Source organism: Pterocles gutturalis, unplaced genomic scaffold (assembly GCF_000699245.1).
Source record: "Pterocles gutturalis isolate BGI_N339 unplaced genomic scaffold, ASM69924v1 scaffold10025, whole genome shotgun sequence".
NCBI classification, from domain to species: domain Eukaryota; kingdom Metazoa; phylum Chordata; class Aves; order Pterocliformes; family Pteroclidae; genus Pterocles; species Pterocles gutturalis.
The window spans coordinates 23,196-48,833 of NW_010145919.1; the positions used below are offsets into that span (position 1 = coordinate 23,196).

The following is a 25,638-nucleotide window of genomic DNA, read 5'->3' on the forward strand; positions in this document are numbered from 1 at the left end:
GGGCTTTTTTTTAAAACCTTTTTTTGTTTTTTTGGCTTCAGCAGTATTCTAGCAAACCATCTTCACTGGGCATCTATAGACTGTTCTAACATGCAAATCAAGCTTAGGTTTCGACGTAGAAAGCCTTAGGAGTTTTGGTTGGGCTCTTTGTACATGTAAGGTCTGGAGTGAATCAATCCAGCTGTTTAATTAAAAGGTGGCTCAGATGGTCCGAACAGCACAGCTCGGGCCCCAGCGCAGCTCTGGACAGGAGGAGGCAGCTAGGCGCCCGTGCTCTCACCCTCAGGCCAGACCATTAAAGCTACCCAAGCCACCGCAGGGACATCGGCCACCTCTGCCACAGCCCCTGCCTGGCGCAGAGGGGTGGTTCGGAGTTGTGCGTGCGCTTCCATGTCAGCAGCCACAAAGCCTCACAGAAGCTGCGTGTCAATAGCTCTTTGGTGTCTTCTGTGATCTTTGTGGCTCCTGCTAACTCCCCCAGATGCACAGAGCTGGGCTTTGGGGTTTCTTGCCAGGAATTTGGTTTTGGAGGGTTTGCAGTAAAGGATTGGAAAGCAGCTCAGCCCAGCTCCCCATGGCTAACATTAAGGAGATGTGCTGGGTACAGCAGCTCCCACCATCTTCTGACAACATCCTTCTCTATCTCTAGAGCTTCTTGCATTTCTCTCTACCCTCTTGGTACCCTCCGACTCCTCTGAAGAAGAGGTAGACTGGAATGCCTCCGCAATAGTGCCTGGGTCTCGCTCCCAGCAACATCTCTCATGGGTTGAAGATAAAAAAAAATAATATCTACATGCCAATTGTCCTCCCTCTCCCCACCCTCCCCGAGCAGTGCTGGAATGCAGCCTGGGACACAGATCTCCCCTCCCAAGCTGGGGAACGCTGAGTAGCCTTCGGAGACAAACCAATGGAAAAAGCAAAGATTAATTTTGACTGGCCCCTAAATCTGTTGAGGTCTGAAACTGTAAAAGTTTATGTAAACAATGAGATAAATATATTAGTATTTTTCTGAGCCAAGTGAGGTTCCATACTCATTCAAATGTGCTTTGGTTTAAAAAATAGTTTTGTGAATTTGGGTATGAGCTTCTTTATTCTTTTATACAACTTTTGCTATTTTATCTTTTTTTTTCCTGTTATTCCGAAAACATTCTGGAACTAAGTGACTAAAGCATATACTTAAGCTGCCTGGCCTCTTTATTTTTTTTCTTTTTTTTTTTTTTTTGTTTGCTTGTTTGTTTTTAAATTGTGTTATTCCTCTGGAGGCTCTTTGTGTATTTAAAAAAAAAAAAAAGAAAATAAAATTTAAAAAAAAACAAAAATGCAACTCCCTCCCCCCCACCCTAAAACTCTTAAAATCTTAAATATGAAACTAGTGTTTTGCTTTCTCATTAAAATACAGAAAAATGTTTGATACAATACTATGTCGTACAAATGCAGTTGAGTGTTTAGGCCCAAGCAGGCCTGAAACTGTCCCTGAAGTTTTGAGTATTATTAGTTATTCATTATTACTGTCACAATTTGGAAAATGTTGTTTATACTCAATCTATGGAACACAACTTTACACAGCTACTTGAAAAAAGAACAAAATTTCCTTTTGTACAATACTCTTGCTGTACACAGACTTTATGTCGTATTGTTTAAGTGCTGGGGAGGGGATAAGGTAAAAAACAAAAAGATGCTTTGGAAAAAATTTTTTTAAATAGCGTTGGGTCTTGAAACTTCAACATGATTCTCAAGGCAAATGAAAGAAATGAAGGGGCCTGGCAGGGGAGGCTACATCACCCACACACGTGCTTGTAAAAATGGAATTAGGCAAGGGGGAGCAGGTTATTTGCCTGCTGAGGAGCTCCCTGCTTCCTCACGCCTTGGGCTGCTCCGTGGCTTGGCTCAGTCGGTCACAGCGTGAGCTGCTGCCCAAAGGGTGGCTTCTGCACATGCCACAGCAGTGGCGGACCCATCTCAGCAAACTGTGGGGCCACAAGTGAGTGGGGGAAACCCGCATCCAACTCCCACAGCAGGGGACAGAGCTCGTCTCCAGCCGTGCCCTTCTCACTAAGGGAGCTAAAAATGGTTTTGAAAATCGGGACTTGATGGGTCCTCAGCCAGCTGGCAGCAAGAGGAGCCTGCTCTGGCTGCAGCCAGAGCCTGCGTGGGGTTCAGCTCAGCTTGAGGATGGTTGGAAGGAAGGTAAAGGCAGGGTGAAAGTGCCTAGGAACTAATCTTGCACAGCTGTCCCTTGGCCCTGCTGAGACTTGCTCTGAGAAAAAGGTAGATGGCAAAGCCTTCCCTGTCCTCCCCAAAGACTGTTTTGGGGACATTCTCAGGGGGGTGGCAAGGATTCAAGGAGAAAGGAATTCAATATATATTCAAAATGTGGAAGTGCTAAAGACACTAAAAACCCACCTAACCCCCTCAAAAGAAAACAGCACATCTCAGCACAATTAGAAAAAAACAAAAGTCCATGCTCCCCACTCCTGCTCCACAGCTCACAGGAGTCTGGGAGCAAGCAGACAATGGCACTGGGAGAAGCACTCTGCTGGAGCGTGTGGGAGAGAGGGGCGAGCGTGTTCCCTGTAAGGTGACACCAGGCTAAGGCTCTGCGCCTTTGGGTTGTCTATTGCTTGGAGCCTGGATTCCAGTTTCCTCAGTTCATTCAATTGACCCAAAAACTTCTTATGGACTAGCCTACCTTAAAAAGAAAAAAACCAACCCAAAACAAAACAAAAAAAAAACCAAAAAAACCCCAATAGAAAATGAAGCTTATATGTCTTTGTTTTAGTCAAACATGCTCACTTTTTTCTTTTTTTTCCTTTTTTTTTTTTTTTTGGTCAAAACTTTAAAAAAATTGATTTTTTTTTTAAAAAAAGACAAAACGTGAGGTTTGGTAAACCTTACTCATAGGGACTATACTGGTTTGAGTGGAAAAAAAACAAACAAAAAAAAAACCCAAATTAAAAAACACAAGTGTAAACCTTACTCAATTCTGAAGGGATGATTCTACTGGCTGTGAATTTTTACCACCACAGTCACAGGAGGCTTGAAATAAGCCATAGCTTTCCACAAGGTCACGCCAACAAAGTCAAGGGGGCCAAGAATCAGTGGGCTAAGTTCTCTGTCTTCTCTCCTAAACCAATAGCAGCTGTTGGCTGTGATGTCTTATGCAGATGTTGCGAGAACATTTTGTTTCTTTTTCTTTTCATTTTTCTTTTTTTTTTTTTTTTTGTGTGTGCGTGTGTTAAATTGTCTAAAAGGGAGGATATGAAACACTTTGGTTTGCTTTTTCCTCCTCTCCCCCACCTTATTGCACTCTGGATTCTAGTAAATTATAGGCTGCTATGCCCTCACCCTCTGTCCTGCCAGGTGTTTACAGACTGACCCAGATGTGCCGGGGGAGTGGAAGATGAGGGGGACATTTTCCCCTCCCCATAGTATCCAGATTCAATAAACAAGGCTGGGAAGGGCCCAAAAAGCTCAGAGAAGTTTTCTTCTTTTATCTAAAAGTGACTACGAACAGCCAAGAGACTGTGAATGAGCCAGACCCCCCAAACCAGCCAGCCCAGCCTCTGGCTCAATGTATTTTTTGCTTTGTCTTTGGCCAAGCTTTGCTTTAACATTTCTCTAGCTGACTTTTGATGGAAGGATGGGGTGGTAAAAATCCCTTAACTTTAATTTAGCTTCTACTTTTATACATTTAATTACTTACAATAAGAGAAAAAAAAGCCTAATCTTTCACTAACCATCTTATTGTTCTCATGAATTCAAGAGGTAGCAAAGGTAACAAGTCTGTCCACACAGACTTGCTCTTTAGTGAGGGAGGAAAGCTAAAAACGTACACACACACAAAAAAAATAAAATAAAAAATAATAAAAAAGTACCTAAGGAACTTGTAGCAAGTCCAGCCTACATCAAACCCCCTTCCCACCCACCCACACAGACCTTCCAGTTCAAACATTCACATAAACGTTACAATGTTTTTCCTTTAATAAAACAAGTACCTCTAAGCAAAGAATATTCATACGAAACTACTAGAAAAGTAAAGACGACCCCCTGCTCACTGAAAGAAATTCCCAGGGCATCCAGACCCTGTTCAGTCATGGGTAAGGCAGAAGAGGTTTGTGTGTTTTGTGGGAAAAGGTGGTGTGTGGTTACGTGTGCCAAGGATAAAGATCAAAACCAAAGAGGGAGGGATGGTGAGGGAGGCATCACCATCGCTTTAAGTGAAGTACTCGGGCTGGTGCCCACCCAGGTAGACTGCTCTCCCCACCATCGCCAGCCCAGGGGAAGGGTGGTGGGTTCCACCACTGCTATGGCTTTCCCACAGTATCTGAAGGGGCTGCCAGCCCTGTGAGATGGTCCACAGACACAGCTTCCATGCTTGTGAATGCAATGCTATGTTATTTCACAACTACTTAGGCCACTGAAAAAGTGTACTTTTTGTTTTCTTTTTAATAGCAAGAAATGCCCCTACTGAGTTTGGTTTTAAGAGAGGAGATGAGCCAGGTGACAGTAACACAAAGGAAAGAGACGAGGAGGGGGGGAGCCAGCAGAGGCTGAAATTTCCCCATGGTCCCCTTACCTGCTCCAGATAATCAATATGGCAATGAAGTCGATGTGCGCAAAAAGAAGAAATGACATTTCTTGCCAGATCACCAGGATTTGGAGGGAGAGTTAGACTAAATGCATCAGCTTGGCTGTGGACCTTTCTTTTTTTAAAAAAAGGGAAAAAATGAACTTCTTTTTTAAATGTTAAAGCTACATTTGTTTAGGCCTCCCATGACTGAACAGAGTATGGGGAGTTGCCCCCTTTTTGTTTTTTTTCTTTTTTTTTTTAAGCAGCAAGTCTACAGAAAGGTAAATCACTGCGGATGGGCTCGAAGCTCATTCTGGAGTCTTTGGCTTATGTGGGGGAGGTATGCATTCGCAGGTGGCTGATCAGATTGCGCTGCTGGGTGAATTTCCCACCACACAGTTGACATTCGTAAGGTTTTTCTCCTGAGTGGACACGCATATGCTCTGTCAGTCGGTACTGCCGGGTAAAGCGCATCCCGCATTCCTCGCAAGCAAAGGGCTTGAGCCCTAAGTGGCTGCGCATGTGCCGTGTCATGGTGCCCCGCTGTGTGAACATCTTGCCACAGATGTTGCAAGGGAAGGGCCGCGTCAGCCAGTGAGTCTTCTCATGCTGCCGCAGCGTGGCTGGATCCTTGTAGCTCTTCTCACACACTGAACACTTGAAGGGCCGGGACTCTGCAGCATAGGACTGATTAGGGTTGGACAAATCCTCGGCTTCATCCTTGCCGCCGTACGTGCCTTCCTCCTTGATGTAAAGGTCTTCCTCGGTGTGCGTCTCCACATGGGCATTGAGCTGCTCGGAGCTGGGGAAGCCTTTGCCACAGGGGATACAGACATACAGGTTGTCACCGTAGGCCACTGGCTCAAACCCCTCCTGCCGGTAGACGTAGTTGGCACTAGTATGCCCGCCGCTCTCGCTCTCGCTCTGGCCGCTGTCATCACTGTTCTCCTTACCATTTTCCACCTCCTCCTTACACGGGTAGGGTAGGTCTGCGCCGTAGGCCCCGGCCAGGCTCCGTTCCACGGACTTGGACAAGGGGCCCAGCAGGATGCCGTTGGGCAGCCCTTCGCCCTCGTCCCTGTCTTTGCTCCCCTCCTTTCGGTCAAAGGCGTTGTCTTTCCTGATCCACTCTTTCTTGCGGGATGAGTGCCGGAGGCCTTTGCGCTGGCTGCTCTCCGTCAACGAGTGGTGACACTCTTCACTCAGGTCCATCTCCATGGGGTCGCTGCTGTCCGCCATGCTGTGAGGGGCTCCGACTCCAGACTCGTCGAACGATGAGGCACTGTTGGCTGCGGGGGCTGAGGCAGATTGGGGAGAGCCATGCTGGCTTTCGCTGTGCTGCGTGTCATCGTGGGAGGCTGCAACAGGGAGTGGTGGGCTTTTTTTGGACAGGTCGAGGCCTAGCTCCTGGTCGCCAGTGCTGCCATTTGCGCTGCTGCCCCCACCGCTGTTCTTACTGGCTCCCCTGCTTAAGGAGTGACAGTTCTCTTGGTTGGAGCTGCTGATGAAGACCTCATCATCGGAGAGCTTTCCCTTTGACAGCTCCTTTGAGTGAGAGCCCTTCAACCCCTCATTTGACCCTGAATAGCGAGCTTGGATGACCGAAGCAGTGGAAAGTCTCTGACTCCTGGCAGATCTCCCAACACCAAGGCCACCGGCCTTGCCAGCAAAGGACTTGCCGTTCCGCTTCAGCTTCTTTCTGCAGAGAGCTGCCAGGTCGTGCAGTTGGAGGTAGCTTGCTGCGGTGAGGAGAGCATTAAAGTTCTGTTCACCGGGCTGGTCAGTCGTTAAGAGCTTACCAGTATAAATAAAGTCCAAGATCTGCCGGAACACGGTGGGGTTCACCATGTCCGTGTCTAAGTTAATCAGGTTGTCATGCAGGACAAGGGATTTGAAATACATGCTGCTGGCTGCCAGGATGTTCTTATGGGCACGGAACAGGGCATTTTCTACCACAATGATCACATCACAGAGGAAACCTTTGGCTCGTTGCTGGTTCAGCTGCAGTAGCAGTTGTTTGGCATGATTTGGCAGTTCCATCTCCACCTTCTCTTCCTTTCACCTTCACCTTACCACCTGCAAAACAGGAGGATGAGAAGTGTGAACCTGCTGTTCCCACTCAAACAAGTCCACATTTAATAGACTAGATTATCACAGTGCAGTCTATGTTAGGCTTGCCACTGACTAAGGAGCTCTGGGTACATTCAGCCCTGCAAACTGTGATCCTGCTTCAAATACAGAGAGAAGTATTTCTCATGCTAAAATTTGATTCAAGTCTTTCAAAAATCAGATTTGTAAATATCTTTTTACAAAAGCAATTGTCATTGTCTGGAATTTCTATTCGAAAGGTACCAGCAGGAAAACAATAGTTAGGTAGTGGGGAAAGCTGTTTCCCTCTCCTAACACAAATCTGAAGGGAGAATGAGGAGCAAGAAAAAAAGGAAGAAAAAAGCAGCATCTACTTCACCGCCATTTGCATATCTGAGCATGTAAAATAATTAGCATAAGCTGCAGCTTCCCTGCTTTAACATGTAGTTTGTTTCTTGGCTCTTACATGTTGAAATCTTACAACACCCAGCTGCTCTGGGGTTGAGAAAATGACACTTGGCACTAAGTCCATTAAAGATGGAATTAATCACACTGAGGTGTAAATGGGAAATCTCCTTAAGAGTATGAAAGGCTGCTTTAAAAACCACTCCCCTGGCAATGTCCATATCCCAATCCATTGACACTGAGGGCTGGAATCAACCCTGAACTGGGTGAGATTCAGGATGCTGAACTAGCTAAAGGCCACCAAATGTCTTCAACAATCTGAAACTGTTTTCTTAAGTTAATTCTGCCCTGCCTTTAGTTTTAAAGGAATTTCATTTAAACTGATAGAGCCGAGTAACCTATCTCAAGTTACAGTCTCACTACCCTGAAGTATTGAGAAGAAAATTGTGGTTACCTCTGTGTAGTTCATGTGTTTCACAAACAGTATTCCCTACGTATTATAGTTTAGGTATTTCTGTGGGCTTTCCCGGTAGTATGGACTGTATCAAATATCTAGTTTGAGGCATATCAGAACTAATTGCAATTGCACATTTGGTAGATACTACAATATATAAAAACTAGAATTTAAAGCTGGGTCTGCATTCAGGAATCCAAGATAAATTTTTTAACTTTTTTTTTTCTTGATTTTTTTGTTTGAAAGTGCCAGCTACTACTTGTCATGGGCATTTATCTGCTAAAGTTGATTTTAAATAGTTCCTGAATTTCAGAAGTAGGAATTGAATACCAAACAGACAACAGCCCCCTTTAGCCTTCCACCTCCTTCCTTTGAAAGAGATTTCTCTTATTGAAGGAGGAGCAGGCCATCAAGTCCATAGAAATGAAAAACTTAAATTTTCTCTTAAAATCGTCATCAGTTGATGTTTTTATTGCTTGTGAGTCCCATTAACACATTCTGTCCCATCAGATTTCAAATGCTGAAGCATGAGACTGCATTCTCTTCCTTTTGTGTCAAGTATGTGTACATAAGAAAAAGAAATAAGGAGTGATACTGTTAATATTAAAAATAACCTTCGTCAAACCTGATTTTCACTCACTGGTGAATAAATAGAAATATTTAATTGGCAGAAAGGTGATAAATTTACATCATCCATTTCTACACAACAAAAAGATTTTCCTTTATGAAAAAAAGCTACCAAAAAGTAAACAAGTGCAACTTTTACTCCAATTTTGCTGCCTGATTAGCTGGTGCTTATACTTTTACCAACAGATCTGCCAAGCGAGTGCCTGCCTTCTTCCACAGGACACGTTTCTTCACTTGTTTAGCTGCTCAGCCTGTGACTTGGTTATGCATTTCGCAGAATTTTGTGGCCCCTATTCAGTGCACCAGCACCTAGTTCAGCATCCACATCTCAGTGGCTCATCAGCTTGACCCACAGCTAAAATGTCCACTCTGCTTTTCTGTTCTGTGTTGTTTAAGCAATGGATGGGAACCCAAGAAGACAGTGGGTTCACCACTGTGCCTTTGTGCACATTAATGTTGTTCCCAGAGGTGGCTGGCTTTAGCAAGGCTGGCGGCCAAAGGAGGAAATAGAGGCTTGCCATGGCGCTAGCCAGTTATTGCTTCTCCATCTATAGTGTTTCTGTCACAGAAACTCACCCTGCAGCATCACAAAAACGTGATAGAGACAGGGATTACCGCCACTTAATGCTGTTGAGCTCTTTAAAAACAAGTTTTCCTGCAATTAGTTACATCAGAGTTGCAGCATGCAGGCATTGTGTCTGGTTCTGGTGGCTTGCTTCCAGAACTGCTAATTAAGAGGAAGAAGCAACAGCACAGAGGCACCAAATACCCACTTTTATCTAGCCAGGCCAGTAAAAGCACTTACTTCTGGGTCACTGAGATATATTGATAGGGAAGGACAACAACATGGCTTGCAACATAACACAGCATCTATATATATAAATGCATCCTGCTCCAGAATAGTAAGGGACAGCCTGCTACTACGCTATTTTCACTACAAACATAATGGTGCTTTTCCATGCATATAACACATAAAATCCCTGGATATGATTTTTAAGTGTTCCATAAAGGAAAAATGCAGGAAAGAAAAGGAAACAGCACAGCCAGTATTTTTTGCCTAAACAGACTAATAAAATATATATATATGTTACTGAACTAAAAGAGAGCTTGTTTCCCATTCATGTGGCACTTGAAGCAAAAGTCTAGAAATCTCTACATACTTGTTCGCCTAGGTCTTTGCAAAGAGTCAAGGCATGCTGCAGCTACTAATGGGAAATATTTTTAGATTTTTACTTTTTTTTTTTAATTTCAGCCTTAAATGATATTGAAACCAGGTAATGAGCCTGCAAGGAAAGCCCTGGAAACAGGGGCAGAATTATAGTTTTACTTTTTACTGACCTTCATGAGGAAGATAATGTTATTATTAAACCTCAGTATGTTCTGCAGCAGAAGAATTAGCATAGTACAAGTTGTTTAAATTACCTATATTTACCTCACCTGTACAATTTTACAGAAGTATTCATGTTCAGTAGGACATAAGTATGAGGTAGGTTATTAACTTTAGAAGATTTTAAAAGCAGTGGTCAGGTTTAAGCACTATAGCACTGCCTGTCAAATTTGAATTTGTTAGCTAAAGTCTAACATGGATTTAGCAGCCCCAACAAAATGAATGTAGTGGAGCAAGGCAGCAAAACCTTCAGCCAAGTTTAGAGCCCCGTGTTTAAAATTTTGCCAGGAATTGCACACCATGGGCTTTTACCAGGACAGCAGCGTGGGTCAGAGAACACCAATGTACCTTTGTGGACAAAAGCTTAATACCACCAACCTGGCTTGTATATCTTGTGCAGCCCTGAATGAAAATAAATCCCCATTCCAGATATTTTCCAGAGCTGACCAGTTACAAACCCTTCTTTAGCAGTGTGCATTTCAGAGGCAGGGGAAGAGGGGAGTGTTGAAAAACTTTTTAGTGAAAGAGAAGCAGGTATTATTGTCTATGGCATTCCTAAGATCTCACTTCTAGTTGAAAGCATGGGACCAAAGACAACTACGAGGTTAAGTGCGGTATAAAAGTTAGCAGATTTTCCAAAACAAATGGCAGGTGCAGCCTTACAAAGGCCTTGCTATCTGTTAGTTTGCAAAGACTGGCTCTTAACAAACCCTGAACATTTGGATAATATCACCACCACCAATATCGACAACAAAAGCCCCAAAAAGGCCTGAAAAATCACAGTGGTTATATTTCTTGTATCTCATTATCATTTTTAGGATTATCATTTTTAGGAACCCTTCCTTTTCTCTTTTCTGCAAAAAGATAGAAAAAAAACATGCTCCCAGTTCAGAGCAGCCATGGCTCAGAAAAGGGTCAGATGCATTTCTAGTAAAAAAACCAAACCCCATAACTCAAGAATGTGTAGATATCTCGCTGGGGCCACAGTCTTTTATCACTGAATTTGCTGTGCAAAATTTAACTCCTTTGCATTTAAAACAGGATCACAGAAGGCTTTGGTCAAAAAGCATTAAAGATGGGGATTTTTTTTTCAGATTCAGGTTGCTTCCTAGTCGTTCAAGACACATACTTTCAGAGCAATGATCCTGCTCAAATATTCTTGTGCAAGTGGGGAATGAAGCAGGGCTGAGATTCCTCCACTACCTCCACCATATCCATGACACTGAGACACAGCACATGCAAAGACATGAAAAATACAGGGCACAGATCACAGAATACAGTAATGCTGCAAGCAGATGCCACACATCAAACAAAGCTTTGCAAGCTAAGAGCAGATAGTGTCTTCATAAGCAATACTGCCCAAGGAGCTGGGTAACTGTGAGTTGCTGTGCCCAGCCTGGGGCACACTGTGATCCCCTGGGCATGAAGATTGTGCAGAACACACCAACTGCTCCAGGAGCTGTGCTGCTCTCACTACAAAGCAGGAGAAACTTAATTTTGTCTCAATTTCCACAAAGACTCTGGACGTCACAGAAAATTAGATTGCCAAAGTACAGGAGAAGAGGCATCCGTTCACCCCTTTAAATAGTATAAAATCTACATATGCACTACAGATGTGATTCTCTTTAATGTCACTAAATGTCTTCCCAAAAGTAATTGCTGAATGAATGCTAAATGTATTATCTGGCAGGAGATGCTATCTGATTTCATCTCTGAGTTATAGATTGCAGCATATGAATATTGTTTACCTTTTAAGAAGCAACACCAGTGAAGCAAAGAATCAATCAAAAACAGATCTAAGGAATCAGTCATTTCACGTAGAGGATTTGTGGATGGATGAGAAGGCTAGACACCGAGCACCTGAACAGTGAACTAACAGTACTGCAGATAAAAACCAACAAACAGATTAGATGTGATGTATCAAATTAGATGCCATTAAAGCATTAGCATGTTATAATATACTTAGGAAAAGACAGTGCCCTGTTCACTCATTTCTCCATCTTCCCAAGCAGTTGTGCTGCACAGAGAAGACACTGCAGCAGTGAACATGGGGAAGAACAAGACAAAATTAAATCAATTTTTTCCTGCATTGCTCTTTCCCACCTATTTACTTCTGATATTAAAAATGCTGTATCCAGCTGCTACTGGATCTGTGTGAAACTGAAACAGATGACTTCTGCACCCTTCAGTCTTAGATGAACTAACTTTTAGAGCACTTGAAAACCCCACTGGGAAAAGAGCTTTCCTGTTGCTCCCTGGCTCAGCTGATCTTCCTCTCCCCACATCTTAACAGAACCTGTTTCCAGGACTCTCCCAAGGTCTCCTATAGTGAGGTGGGCTTTCATGGCCACTAACCTTCCCCCCAGGAGCTGCAGTTGGCAGATCGTTAGCCCATGGCTTGTAAAGGTATTCACATTCCAGAGCAGCAGGGACATAGAGAGGAATGCAGGAACTGTGTTAGCCCAAATGGTTCCCTATCCCCAGCCTCTGCCAGCAGGCAGAAGGCAGAACATGGAAACAGGGAAGAACATGCATTTCCATCATTGGCAGTGGAGCAGCAAAAGCCCTGTGAGGTGGGCTGAAGCAGGAAACAGATGGCAGCACCCTTGTTTTTCTCACAGGAATATCTCTCACTTCAAAATAGGTAAGACCAACATGTCAAGTTACTCAGGGAGAGGTCTGCAAAGCTGGGGAAGGGAGAGAAAGCAACATGCAGGACAGAGCAGGGTGTGCAGCTGATGTTGCAGGTGTGGCCATGGAAAGGAGAAGGAAAATGGAGGATCATTTGGCAGAGGATACCACATCAGCAAACTCAGAGTGGCCCTTGTTTAGTTGGTTACATTCCCATTAGTGCCAGGCAGAGCTGCCCTCCCAGCTCCCTGAAGCAGCTCTTGCAGGACTCCCGCAGAACCAGTATAACTTTGCTTGTGGACACAAGCACCTGTTGGGTACCTCTGTGCAGCAATGTTTGGACATTAGGTATGTGGGCAATACCTGCTCAACTGCTACCAGCTCCTGGCCCAAAAAGGAGAGAAGAAAAAGAGTCAGATGATGTCCCCAGTCCCTTCTCTTCCCTGTCTGCCCAATATGGCCAGGCCCTTCTCTACTGCATGGCAAACTGCCCGGGGAAGGGGAATCTCCGTGGGTGAAAGGGTAGGGACGCTCTGGGTATGAAAGCACTAATATCAGGAGAGCAAAGTGATTTCCAGTCAGTGCAAGGCTGCAGCAAAGCAGGAACACCTTGCTATACAAGCTGAGACTACAAGCAGTAGAATGCAGATTAACCACTTGGTTGCCGCTTACCATGCCAGGTACATTGGGCTAAAGGCACCTCCATCCAGTGCTGCCCGACGTGCCAGGTACATCCCATGATGTTCCATTGAAATCACAACAGGCCATCAATAGAACGTGGCTGCACGGATGCAGAATGGAGAACCAGCAGGGACGCTGTTAAATGCAATTAAAAAACTGCAATCAAAATTGAAACGTACATTTTAAAACGGCCACCTGCCTTAAATATGTCACTACTAGAACAACCTCCCCTCCACCCATCTCCCCACAGCTGCTCAACTGCAGCGGAAACAGAGCAGAAGGCCTCTGTGAGTTTCTCTATGACTCTCTCTGGCCCCCTCCACTCAGGACTCCCAACAGCACTGAGCTTCAGGGGAACCAGTCCATATAGGTCCAAGAACAGCAGATCTGAAGATGTCTGCGCCAGCTTCCTTCTGCCCAGAAATTCAGGCAACTAAATATCACCATTTAGAAATGCCTGTACAACAAGAAAAGCCTGGCGCCAGAGCTTCATGGTCTCGTTCCCCACATGGTCCGGACAATGAGAGAAACACTTAAATGCTTATCCTCTGTGTTGTCCCCATTTCTCTGTCCCCCTTCCCAAGCCTTTGAAATCCTGCTCTTCTACATATGTTACAGCATTGAGCCAGGCTGGGTCCTGTGGCTTTTGTTACATCTGTGGGGCAAGACAGGAAAAGAAAGTACTGTATACCTTCTCCTGTTTATAATGATGCTTCACTGATAATTTAATCTAAGTTCTTGGAGACTGGAGATCAAGTTGACGCATGGTGAACTGAAGCTGGTACAAGAGTCACAAAACTGAAGATCAATAGTTCCACCCTTCCCTGCTCAAAGGAAGAAGCAACAACACCTTTTCCACATCAGGGAAAGACACGTCCCACAGCCACACAGCTTGTCAGGCCTAGGGCATCCTCTGCAGTGCATGTGCTCCTTCCCCCAGAGTCCCTGTAATCAGCTCCAGCAGGGTGATCAGGGAGGATAGTCTCAGGGTAGATGTTAAGCACAGGTCCCTCTCTACAAGTGGTGATGCTGCCCCAGTGAAAAACAAACAAGCAAACAAAAAGCCAGAGCCAAAATAAGCCTGCAGCCTTACAGGAATTTAAAATAGTTTTTAGACCCTCATGGTGAAGTGAAACTTCTGCATAGCTCTTGTCACATTGATGGCTGCGTGTCTCCAGCTGTACTACTGCAGATAGAAATCTTACATTTAAAGTTAGAAGAATAGTGATCATCATTTCAACTTCAAAAGATGAAAGGCGAAAAGAAAAAGACTTACAATAATTAATGTGGTTGGATGAGAGAGAACATTAAGGAGGATCCCTTTCAAACCGAACTAATAGGTCTTTTGTATTTAGATCACCCTGTTTTGACTGCTGTAGACTGAAGATTTTTGAATCTTGTCAATACAATGCAGGAGTGAAATGTAAGCAAGTGTTTGCTTACTGACCTGGGCCATGCTGAGCCAGGAGCATTTGCTGAACTGGTCTGAACAGACCACTGCCAGCACGAACAGGCCCACTCAGATTTAAATAACATGCAGCTTTAAGCATAACAGGCCACAGCCCCAGGGATTTGGAGATCCCCCCTCTCCGAGAGTCACACGCTCTAGACTACATACTAGCAACATACTACTGGCTGCATCTGCCAGCATCAGGACTCTGCAAAACACTCAGCAATACCGGCAATACTCAGCTTAAGAAAGGCAGAATGCGGCATAAAGGTATTTCTTGGACAGGTTTTGAGACAGCAGCTCAGATGCAGATTTACACCCAGATTACAGCAATTCTCCATAGTTTTCTTTTCCCTCTAGGGCAGAGATGAGCAGAGAACTGCTTGAAACAAAGGTGTTTCCTACTGTTAGAACATCACACTGCAGTCAGAAGTGAAGCCTCCTGCCAATTCCTAAACAGAGCCCTTGTATAGTGTGCATCTGTTTTCACTGCTGACATGAGAGCCTAAGACTATCCAAACCTTTCAGTGGGAGAAGAGACATGGACGTTGTAGATCTCGTCAAGCAGAGACAGGCGCTAAAAGTTGCTGCATATCTGCAGAGGACAGTTGGTCTCAGGAACACAGCAGTGGCACAAAGCAAATACAGCCTCAGAAGCTAGTGAGCAGCAATAGATGCTGGGCTCTTCTGCAGCCCCACAACAACTGAGCAAGCTGAAGACAACTGTACCCACATTGCAAGTGGCAAAGGCAGCCCCGATGTCCCATGCTAATCTAACAACTCTTTATTGCACTAAAGCACCCACATATTCAGTGGAGTAGCTCAGCTCACCCAGGAGGAAGGATACCCTCTACCCATCCACCAGTTAAGGCCCCTTTGGTATGCAGAATTCCTCTGTTTCACAGCTACCTTTGAGCCTTGGTGTATACAATTCTCCCTTTACAATGCAAGAATTTAGGACATGACTAAAGGATTGTTGCTACCTCCCAGCTAATCCTAGAGAGTGCTAGGCAGAATCAACAACCTTATGATTTACAGGGAGGAGAAGATGCTTCTGGTCCTAAAAGCCTGGGACGAGTCCTTCAGTATGGCAGGCCAGAGCTGGCAGGCGAGGACAGGGTGGCAGCGTCATGCTGGGCATTGCTCTGGGGGCAAGAGCCCACAGCACTGTGGAGAAGAAGGAATGTCTGTGACCCTTTTCCAGCTTTTCCCAACTGACTTGTAGCACCCTCCCAGTTGCAGCACAGCTTCAGGGCTCTGAGTCACCACAGGTACAAGGTGATAGCTGGGTTGTGAAATGCAGCAATACTGGAGCAAATGCATGGCCCTTTCAGCTGTCCCTGTAACTGGGGAGGGATCTCCAGGACAGGGACAAGGCAGGCAGCTGGGAGTGTTAAATCCGCTAGCAATCATGACTCAGACCCCTTAGATACAGGGTTTGTTAGAGCAAACAACAAGGCCTCAGTGTACGGGGAGCAGTGGGAGAGGCTCTGATAAAGATCCTCCCAAATGGCCTGCTTGTTTTTATTTCTTGTGTGGACTCATCAAACTTTTCTGCAGAGAGAAGCAGTGCACACAGGAGTATCTACGTACAGAATATTGCTAATATCGTGAACTTGTTGCAATAGTTAACACTGAGCTTCATGCTGAGGGCTGCAGGAAAGACATCGGTAGTAACAGCTTTGGACCAAAATATAATTTCTCTCACCACATGCCAGATACCAGTGAGCACAGAAACACACTGTCTTGTTTTCTTCTACAAGACCAAATCTCATTCCCCTATCTCATGCATACCTGCAAATGCAGCAGCAGTGGTTCTTCTTAACACAAACAATGCCCTAAATACAGCACCTTTTGCACTTTATGCATCATTTTTTGTTGGGTTTTTTTTTTTTTTTTTGCCCAGAACCGACGCATACTCAGCCCTGTAGCTCCCCGAAAAATCCTTGTCTCTAAGCTCCACTCCTGTGAAGCCTTTCCAGCAAACCACTGTTTAAAAGTCATTCCTGACAGTATTGAGATTGTACTGCCTGCCAAATATCCCTCTGAATCAGATGTTTAAGTGATCATCCTGAACCCTCCTTCGTACATTTGGTTCTTCGCAACCACCAAAAAGTGTTTCTGCAACTCTCAGCCTGGCAAACAAGAGGATGCCAGAAAGCCACCATTGCTTGTAAAGGCAGAAGGACTAACAGACTCAAAGTTTTGCAAACTATCTGCGTTGTATCCAGATCTGCACAAGCCAAAGACAACCTAACGGGACAGCAGGGTTTACTCATTTTCAAAATTCTTCGTTTCTTTGGCTGCCTATTCTCAGCCACTACTTCTCATTTTGACTGTTTTATTCTGCTTTATTCTTCTTCACTTGCTTGCAAAATCCACCTTTTCCCAGCAGGGTTCCCATCCTGCCATCCTTATCCTGCAGTATGGCACAACAGTGGTCCAGGGCTGCAGACATCTCACGTGCATTCAGCCAGCCTTCTCTGTGAGGGACTTTCTAGCTTTGGGGATTACAGCCCTAGGCGCGTTATGAAAGGCAGCCCAGCAAGGTCACGGGGTGTTGAAAACTTTGCTACAATCCAAAGCAAAGGGTCTTCCTCCTTTCCTTCCCTATTGTCAAAGTCAGGGATTTTCTGGCAGTCCTCAAAACACACAAATTATAGGCTCTTGTCATGAATGAAGACTTAAAACATCTCTCCATTTAATAAAAGTGGAAGGGGAGGAGTAAGGCAGAGGGGAAGGCACTGGTTTTGAAAAGTGGATTGGCAGCCTGTATGTGTGCTTTACCCTGTAATCTGGAAGATCCTCGGGACAGGACCCCCAGAAGCATTTTATACTGAACTATATACACACCCCACAGCAAAAGAACCAGTGGCTTCCCGCATCCTTTCCAGTCTGCTCAGCTTCTAAATCAACACCGCCAGAAGGCAAGACAGCACTATAACAAATTAGCACCACTCTCAATTTGTTGAAGTTGCTGTTCCATTGTTTGTTTATTTAGAACACGCGCTCACAAACACACACCAACCTCCCAAGGCTGCTCTCTGCTGCCATCACCCCAACTCCAGATTTGTAGTCTCAGAGAGAGGCAAGCAAAGGCAGTGGATTAAAGCCATTCAGAGCAGCAGTCACTGCACTGGGACTCTGCCTGGGTTCTGCTGTCACTACAAGCAAAACAAAAGAATGCCCACACTGTTCCAGCCTGGAAGATCAAGATGGCAAAATCCTTATTTCAGCACTTGAGCAGAAAAGTGTTGCTAAGAAAAAGAAAGAGCCACAGGCTTGAAAGGACCCGGCACTAGTAAAACTCTTAGTGCTAATGCTATTTATGAACATCCAAGGGATAATCTGCACCCCTTATCAGCCCACAAGATTATAAGATCTTTAAAATAGGAAACATGTCTTACTTCATAAAGCACTGTATAAATTTACAAAGCACAATATTAGTGGTAATAAATGATTGTCAAAGTAGAGCAAGGAGGTGGCAGTAAAACCTGAAAAAGTACTGCCGTTCCCGTTTTGTTCTGAGCTCCGAGTAGTAATACCATAGGTTGACTGGTTGTTCCGACTTGGTTTACTCTTATGCTTCAGTCTGTTTTAAGAGATTATTTGGGAAATGTGCTATGCATTTATGTACACTGGAGAGATTAAGGTTTATCACAAGGTGATCATGACACGGGTGATTTTTAAAAGCTGTAGTAGATTCTTATCCTTCTACCAAATACAGTGTAATTTGCCAGCATGTATCTGTGTGCCAGCAGTGATTCCTTTTGGTGGCATTTCTGTCTGTAGGCTCTTACACCATGCAGAGCACCCTGCTAGCTGAGCAATTGCTCACCAGTTGCATCATGCAGCCTATAGAGACAGTTTCTCTTTCATCTCTCTTGGTTTATAGGACATTAAGCTCTGGGCTGCTGCAGGCACAGTTTAAAGGACAGTACCATAGTTTAAAGTCAGTACCATCACCTCAAACCCTTACGTGCATTTAGTTACATTTTCATTTTAAAGAAATTTCTCTGGTTTATGAATGCTCTAAATGTTTCTGTCTTCTGGCTGATGTATCATGTGCTGACTGATAGCTGCATCATCCGAAGCATCTCTGCTGGCCTGGGTTGAGCATGGTTTTGGTTTCTGGACAGGCGAACACCTGGTACCACAATTACCTCCACCAGTCTAACAACAATTAAGGAAATTACTAGATTTTGTACTCAGATTGAGACCTTTGCATGGAACTCTGTGGGTGCCAAAACAATTACAATTTTATTCTGAAGATAAGCTATGATTTATCAAATGTTTAAATACTCAAACGTAAGCACTTCAAAAGCTACCCACTTTACATTTGTCACCTAAGGAAATTGCTAAGCAATTTGTGCATTTATTTGCAGACAGAAAAAAGCCTCAAAGAGCACAGCAGAATGGATCGCCCTCCTTCTTTCAGCACTATTAAAACCATCTCATTAGTAATTATTCTCCTCAAGATGGGTGTGGGGGAATGAAAAGCTGGAGCAGATTCTATTTATAGAAGATAACCTTGGGAAAAACAGGAGGTACCAGAGAAACAGGCATAAGGGGTGAAGTTGTGACAGTACTGAAACTAGCAGGAGACACAGGTGTACCAGGTGCCTGTGCCAGAGAGCTCTGAGAACACAAGTGTGGCCACACCTCCTGCAAGATTTAGGCTTGGCTGGCAGGTTTCATAGGCACTTAGATGAGAACTCATGGAGATAATTCGTATATTTAAAAGCTTGAGCAAGAGTTTAAAAAAAAAACCACACTAAAAGGCTATTTTTAAAGTTTGCTGGATCACTTCCCATAGAGCTCTCTCCTCTCAGCAAGGAAAGCGGTTAAAGAAAAAACAAGAAACCAAACAGAACCAAAACATAAAACCCAAAACAGCCAGAGGGACTGAAACCTCTGTTACACACATGAAACAACTCAGCAGTTTTATAGCTACACAAATAGGATCAGAATCTGGCCAAAGGAGTAATACATGTACAAACTACTGCTACCAGCCACAACAAATATTGATACTACACCTTGGAGTGGAAAGAAAAAATAAAATTCTTATATCCTTACCACTTCCAGCAGAGCCCACTAATATAACAGCATCAAGAGACTCCCAGAGGATGCAAAGAGTATGCTTGGTGAGAATATGTTTGGACTAAAACCTCTCTCTTGGCATTGTGCGTTCCCAAACACTTGTATCTAGTATTTACCTGCTTTCACATCCCTGGCCCTTGACTGCACATTACTCAGCGAACACAGTGTTGTCGTGGAGAAGGGCTAAATAAACCATATCATAAAGTTGTGCTCCAAAACACACGTGTCCTTAGAGTCATGAACTTGAGAAGAGATACGCCTTGTCAGCCGTAGGGATGTTCTGATGCCCTCCAGCTTTCTCTGACCCATCAAGTCAGTCCAGCTAGGGTTAATCTGTTCCTTTCTCCAGACGTTTTCTAGGCAAACACCTCTCTCAAAGAATATGTTTTAACAGCAGGAAAACCACCCCAAAATCCAAAACCAAACAACAGTGAACTCATGTAAAGAACCTGAATAAGTGGTGTAGGTGGCATCCTTCTTATCAGAGGGTATCCTCCATCATGGATGCTAACAGACCTTTCACACACCTTCTTTCTCTGCTACATCAGTGTAAGAAGCCCGACAACAACCCCAAATTGCCAGACCCTCCCAAGACCAGTCTTTACACACACAGACTTATTCCAGACAATTAAAGTCTTACAGCAGGGTATGTAACGTAAAAGCCCTTTTAATCTTGTACAGGCAAGAAATAGCAGGGACCTGCCTGTAGAAAAATTAAAAAGTATCTAGTAATTCATCAAATTGATTTAATACAGCCAGCTGCATGTGAGAATGCTGGCCCAGGCAGAGATAGTCCCAATAGCATGCATTTGCTTACAAATAGGCAAGGTGCTTTGGCACAGTTACTGCGTGCTTTGAAAAAGTTGGTTTTGACATGTTGGGAAAGGACTTGGATTTTGTAGCTGCTCACTAAGCAGGAGGCAATTCAGCAAACACACCCAAGACATGCAGCAGACACCACTCGAAAATTTGTCTTCATTATGTTCCAGTTTTCACACAACTTTCTATTATTTGCAATCGCCAGTAAAAAAGTGCTGATGAAATTTTTCATGTTTCTAAAAACAGCAGAAAGGTCAGGAAAGCACCATTATGCATAATTTGTTCTTCAGCAGCAGCCCTCGAGAGCGCTGGGCCAGGTTTTACTGCTCACGTTTTCCCTGTTGTTCTTGAGCCACCAACTCAAATATGGGAGTTAGGTCCGGTGGGTTTCACAACACAAGGTATATGGGAAGGGGGATTATTGTGGGGGTTTTTTTAAAGACAGATACTTATAACAAATAGTGAAATTGCTGAGAAAATAAATTCTGCTTTGCCGTCATGCAAACGTTACTACTGCCCCAGAAGAAGCTGGGTCACTGAGAGGTATGCAGAGCTTCAGACAGGACTAACAAATGTGCTGAAATGTACCGAGGTGCCCAAAAATGACCAATGCGTTTGGGTCTTTCAAGGGTATGAATGGCACAGTAGAAATTCTTAGCAATGCTAGCTTTTCTTCATGTGTATTTTTTAGTATTATTTTTACGAAACTTTTGTTACAAAAGACAAAACTATTATTGGAAGATAATGTAAAGCACACCAGAACTTAACAAAGGAGTACCAACTCTGACCCTCTTTCATGTGAAAGAACAGATGACTGTTACAATCCACTTTTTCCTTTGACTTAATTTTTATTTTTGTGAGAAGTGAAAGTTTTTTTGATAATTTGTTTTTTAATTGATTGTGTTATTTAAAGGACTTAGTGAAGAATCTAAAAGTCTGCAGAAGGGTTTTTTGGGTGGGGATTAGAAAGAGAAAAGCCTCATAAAAACCACCCCACCCCTTCCAAACACAGGGTTTGATCCTATGCTGCACATGCACACTAATGCCCTTGGGCCTCCCTGTGAGAGACACAAATCCTAAATATCTGGCATAAAAGGCCTGGAAAACACTGCACTCAGCTGGACACAGGGTGGGGTAGTGCTGGGAAGGAAAGAATCAGCTGGAATTACATGAGAATAACAACAACATTGATGGAAGTTTCCCTTGGATATATGTCAGCATGTGGGAATGATGGATTAAGATTGAATATTTGCATTTCCCGGTCAGATGCCAAGATATCAAAGCTGGCACACCAAGGTGTTCTGGCATTCCTTGAAGGGAGTCTCCGGCTGTCAGCACTGCATGGGTACAGAGCTCTTCTGCTTGCAAGCATCTCTCTCTCTCTAATAGCACATGCATGTGTAATTCTTCTAAATATGTGATCTAGGTTAGTGCTCATAAAAGTGAGGGATTAACCGCTGCAGCGTAGCACAGGCAGCTGAGCAGGCTCTGCTGACAGATCCCTGCCAACACAATCAACCCCAAATTAATCCTGCACTACTCCCACCCACACACAGCAGGCAGGTAGTGCCACGGTGCCAACTTCTTCAGTCAGTGTGTAGGAGTGAAGAAGTGCCATGTTATTACTTCTTCTATTAGGCCTGTAGACACCTGAACAATTAGAGTGCAGGTCTGAATCCTCTGTCAGACATGGTTCTTAAAATAAAATAAGATGTATTCCACTTCTACATCAATGCCCTCTACGACAGACATCAGTACTTCAATGATTCTTTTTTTTTTTTCTTTTTTTTTTTTGCTCAGTACTTCAATGATTTTTTTTTTTCTTTTTTTTTTTTTTTTAAGCCAGCATTAACATTGCCAGTGGTACATTATTTCCCATTATTTTCCCAGCTGTAAAAAAAGAGAAACCTAAACACAGAGAAATAGATCCATCATTGCAGATGAGGTGGCATCATCATCTGTTTTAGCCCATCCACGACAGGGCCACCAGTGACAAGATTGGTTAGGTCTTGCCCTCCTCCTCCATCAGTCCTGGTCTGGCTCAGCTTTACGGTCTTCAGGGGCCGTGCCACAGAGCAGGCAGGACAGCACAGCCCAGGACCAGGAACACTCATCAGCAAAGCTGGCTGTAAAGCCAAATCCCCTGTGTCAGAGGTCACAGTAGTAATTGAGGATAGTGCTTCAAACTCCAAAACATCCTCCAGTACCCAGGAAGGATGCTGGCAATAGGTGGAAGATGGTGGTAGACAGAGGAACAATGAAGAGAAGAAAGTTCTTGCGAATTATTGCTGTCACTGCATGTTGCACGTGCAATGAGAAGATGGAGCACAGCAGCACTCAGACCAGGAGGAGCTTCTCTGGTGTAGAGGGGGGACAGAGGGGAATACTCCTGCCTGTCTTTGGGCTGGAAATTCTCCTGACAGCCCAGTTTGCATAGTCAGAAGTGAGATCAATGCCTAACTACACAAGATTGTAATGATCTTCATTTCTGGATGCTTAGTAGTTGTTGACTGCCTCCCTTGGAATTTTGTAACAGCCCAGCAAGTTGAGAGGTTCTCCTGAAAGTCCCCAAGATGCATCAGAAACTGGAATCTGCTGCAGGGCTTCAGTATGTTGGCTCAGCAGATTCAGTGGGTAACAAGGTCTTCTGAAACAAAGTATAGTAAGTGTTTCTGCCTGGACTTGCCAAAAGACCTCGATGCAAATGCAACTCCAGGAAAATAAGGGTGGACTCTAGTGGCTGCCGCCCCCTCAGGGTGGGTTTTCTTTTTTTTTTTCTTCTTTTTTTTTTTCTTCCCTTCAGTCGTGATGGAATTCATTACGGTTGCATTAAACTGAAGTTGTGATTTAAATTTTCCAAAGCAGGCAGGACAGGTTTGAAAGCCTGATATATCAGAGTTTATGCACTTCCTGAAGAACTAGGGTGGTTGCAGAGCCTTCCCCGAGGGGTGCCTGGTTGGTCTCCTCACCCCCTTGACATATTTGCTGTCACACAAGCCACTGGATTCCTGGCACGTCAGGCAGGCTTGCTTCTTAAAACCAAGCAGCCCCACATTCAAGCATGCCAGTACTTTCCTTCAAGGTATTTACAGTTTACTTTTTAGTGCTACTTTAAGTTCAAAGGGGCTAGTAAAGCCCCATTAAGCCATTTACATCGAACTGGTTAGTTAATTATCCTGTTGCAGGCTTTAAATTAGCAATTTATAACCCCTTCCCTAGAGATGCCAGTATTTGGAAACAACTCAGTCCGGACATTTTTCAGGGTGCAGTTAAGGAACAAAAAAGCACACTAAACCCAACCACCACCACCCCACCAAAAAAACCCCCAGAATAAACCTGTTCAGTTTTTGGTTAGAAACAATTAACTCTGGGAAAATCCAGTAGAGACAGGGGTGGGAGAGAGCCCACCATTACCAGGTAGCGAGGCCACATCTACCTTGGGCTGTGCCTGTGCAGCAAAATGCAGCGATGTGCAGAGACACAAAGCTAGCCTAGGGGGCACCACAGATAGATGAGGATGCTGCTTCTTTTACAGGGAGATATGCTGCTTCTTGGTATCATATCAAAGGTATTTTCACATTCATATGTACAAAAATGTGTCTGCCCACAAGGAAGGAAAAAGACCTGAGGCTTTGTGGTTGGTCAAACTGTGAATGCCAGCACACAGGGACTAGAGGACTGTGGTTTCAGTCAGCACCTCTGCTCACCCGTGCAGGCAAGGAGGCTCTTGCCACACTGCAGCCATCTTTCAGGTTAGGATTAACAAGGTTCAGATTTATATCCCTCTGCTATAAGGGTCAGTGACCTGCTCACAGTGAGTCTACCCATGGGCCAGGTGAGGCTGGAGCTGGGGAGTCTCCATGGCCAGGATCTTCTCCCCTGCCGACACCATTTAATTTCTGAGAAGGAGAATCTGTTGTCCTCTCAGGGTTTGGTTATTCCAGTCCACCCCACGCAGAATTCACGGCTGTTATAGAAGCGAGTAATAACCACCTTCCCCCCTAGATACCTAACTGCCCAAACTAACCTGGTCCTAGAGTAAAACACGCCTCTCACCCGCTCTTCATTATTTCCACCAGCCATTATTAGTTCTATAAACAACTGGCATACTAGATGTTTATTGAAAATTTCTATTTAAAATAAAGATGGAGGGAAAGACTGTCCAGTTGCTACTATTTTCACACACAAATCTTACCAGGTACAGGAGAAATATTTGCCCCGATCCTGGTAGCTTGTCCCAAACCAACAAGCACTTAAAACTTCACCAAGAGCAGAAATCCATGGAAAGAAGGGGCAGGTGGAGTGAGACCAGGGCAAACTAGGAGATTCCACATTAACGTCAGGAAAAGGCACATAAAAAAAGACATTTGAGAGAAAATTTCCATTCTCCTTGAAAGATAAAGGTGGAATCAAGTCATATGACAGACCCTGTGATTTTTTTATCTTAATACATCCCCTTTTCAATGTTAAAAAAAACCCCATCTTTTGCCAAACAAGTGTCAAATTACTTTAAAAAAAGAGAGATAAAAATCTAAGCAAGTTAATTTCTTTATTACTATGCAACCATGAGATTTATTTTGCATTTGCTTGCTTTTACTTCTGTATAGAAGGTAGCCATTTCACAACAATTTTTGAGATGGGAGGCAGATAAGAAGGAGAGGGAAAGACAGATTTCAAACCGAAGGGACAAAATATTTTTCTACAAAATTTGTTAAGATTATTTCACTTTTATGTGATTTACTGCTCCAAATTGCAAGACAGAGGCCTTATAATAAAAATACAGGTAAACACAACATAAAATCTAAATTATCTAAAGGACTGAAAAACCCAACCCCACACATAGATGACATTCTCCAAATTCTCTGCCCTTTCTTGGGAGCAGTTACACCCAAACCATCACTCAGCCCAGAAGCTGTTCTCTCCTCCTAATCACTCTGGAATCACGCACTAAGGTAAAAAAGAAGTTCAAATGCAAAACTAGCCTGGCCTTTGAAACAGCCCAGTGCTAACAGGCCACAGGGTTGCATAATATTAGGGATTTATAAAATAACGTGAAACTGGGGAGAAAGAAGAAAGCAAAGCCCTCCTGTGGATGAAAGGAGAGTCTTTCCTGCCCCACCAAAACCGTCCATTTCCAAGGCACGCGATTCCCAGGCTTGTGCCTAGAACAGGTGTGTCTCCTTAAATACCTCACATGTCACACTTGTGTCTCATGGATACGGTCCTGCAGGATTATATTAGTACCAGTGCATACCAGCTGTAGCTGCCCCCAGCGGGATCCTGTAACTCCTTGCAGGGGGGAGCTGCTCTCCGCAGCATGCAGAGCCCCTTGCCACATGACTTTCTGGAGACAGACAGCGACCCTGCGACTGCAGCTTCGCAGCATTTGTGCTCTGGGGGCTGAATCAATTCAGGGCGAGCAAAAG

The 25,638-nt window shown here is 44.1% G+C and overlaps 1 protein-coding gene across 1 annotated transcript in view; it reads right to left on the bottom strand.

The window, feature by feature from the left end:
• Positions 1 to 4,821: 4,821 nt before the first annotated feature.
• Positions 4,822 to 25,638, bottom strand: part of HIC2 (hypermethylated in cancer 2) — a 32,281-nt gene continuing 11,464 nt past the window's right edge. Inside the window, exons 2-3 of the mRNA XM_010085540.1 lie at positions 12,835 to 12,978; positions 4,822 to 6,646 (exon numbers count right to left, since the gene is read on the bottom strand). Of these exons, the coding sequence (XP_010083842.1) occupies positions 4,898 to 6,610 (1,713 nt within the window). The 5' untranslated portion in view covers positions 6,611 to 6,646; positions 12,835 to 12,978 and the 3' untranslated portion in view covers positions 4,822 to 4,897. The remainder of the gene's footprint in view (positions 6,647 to 12,834; positions 12,979 to 25,638) is intronic.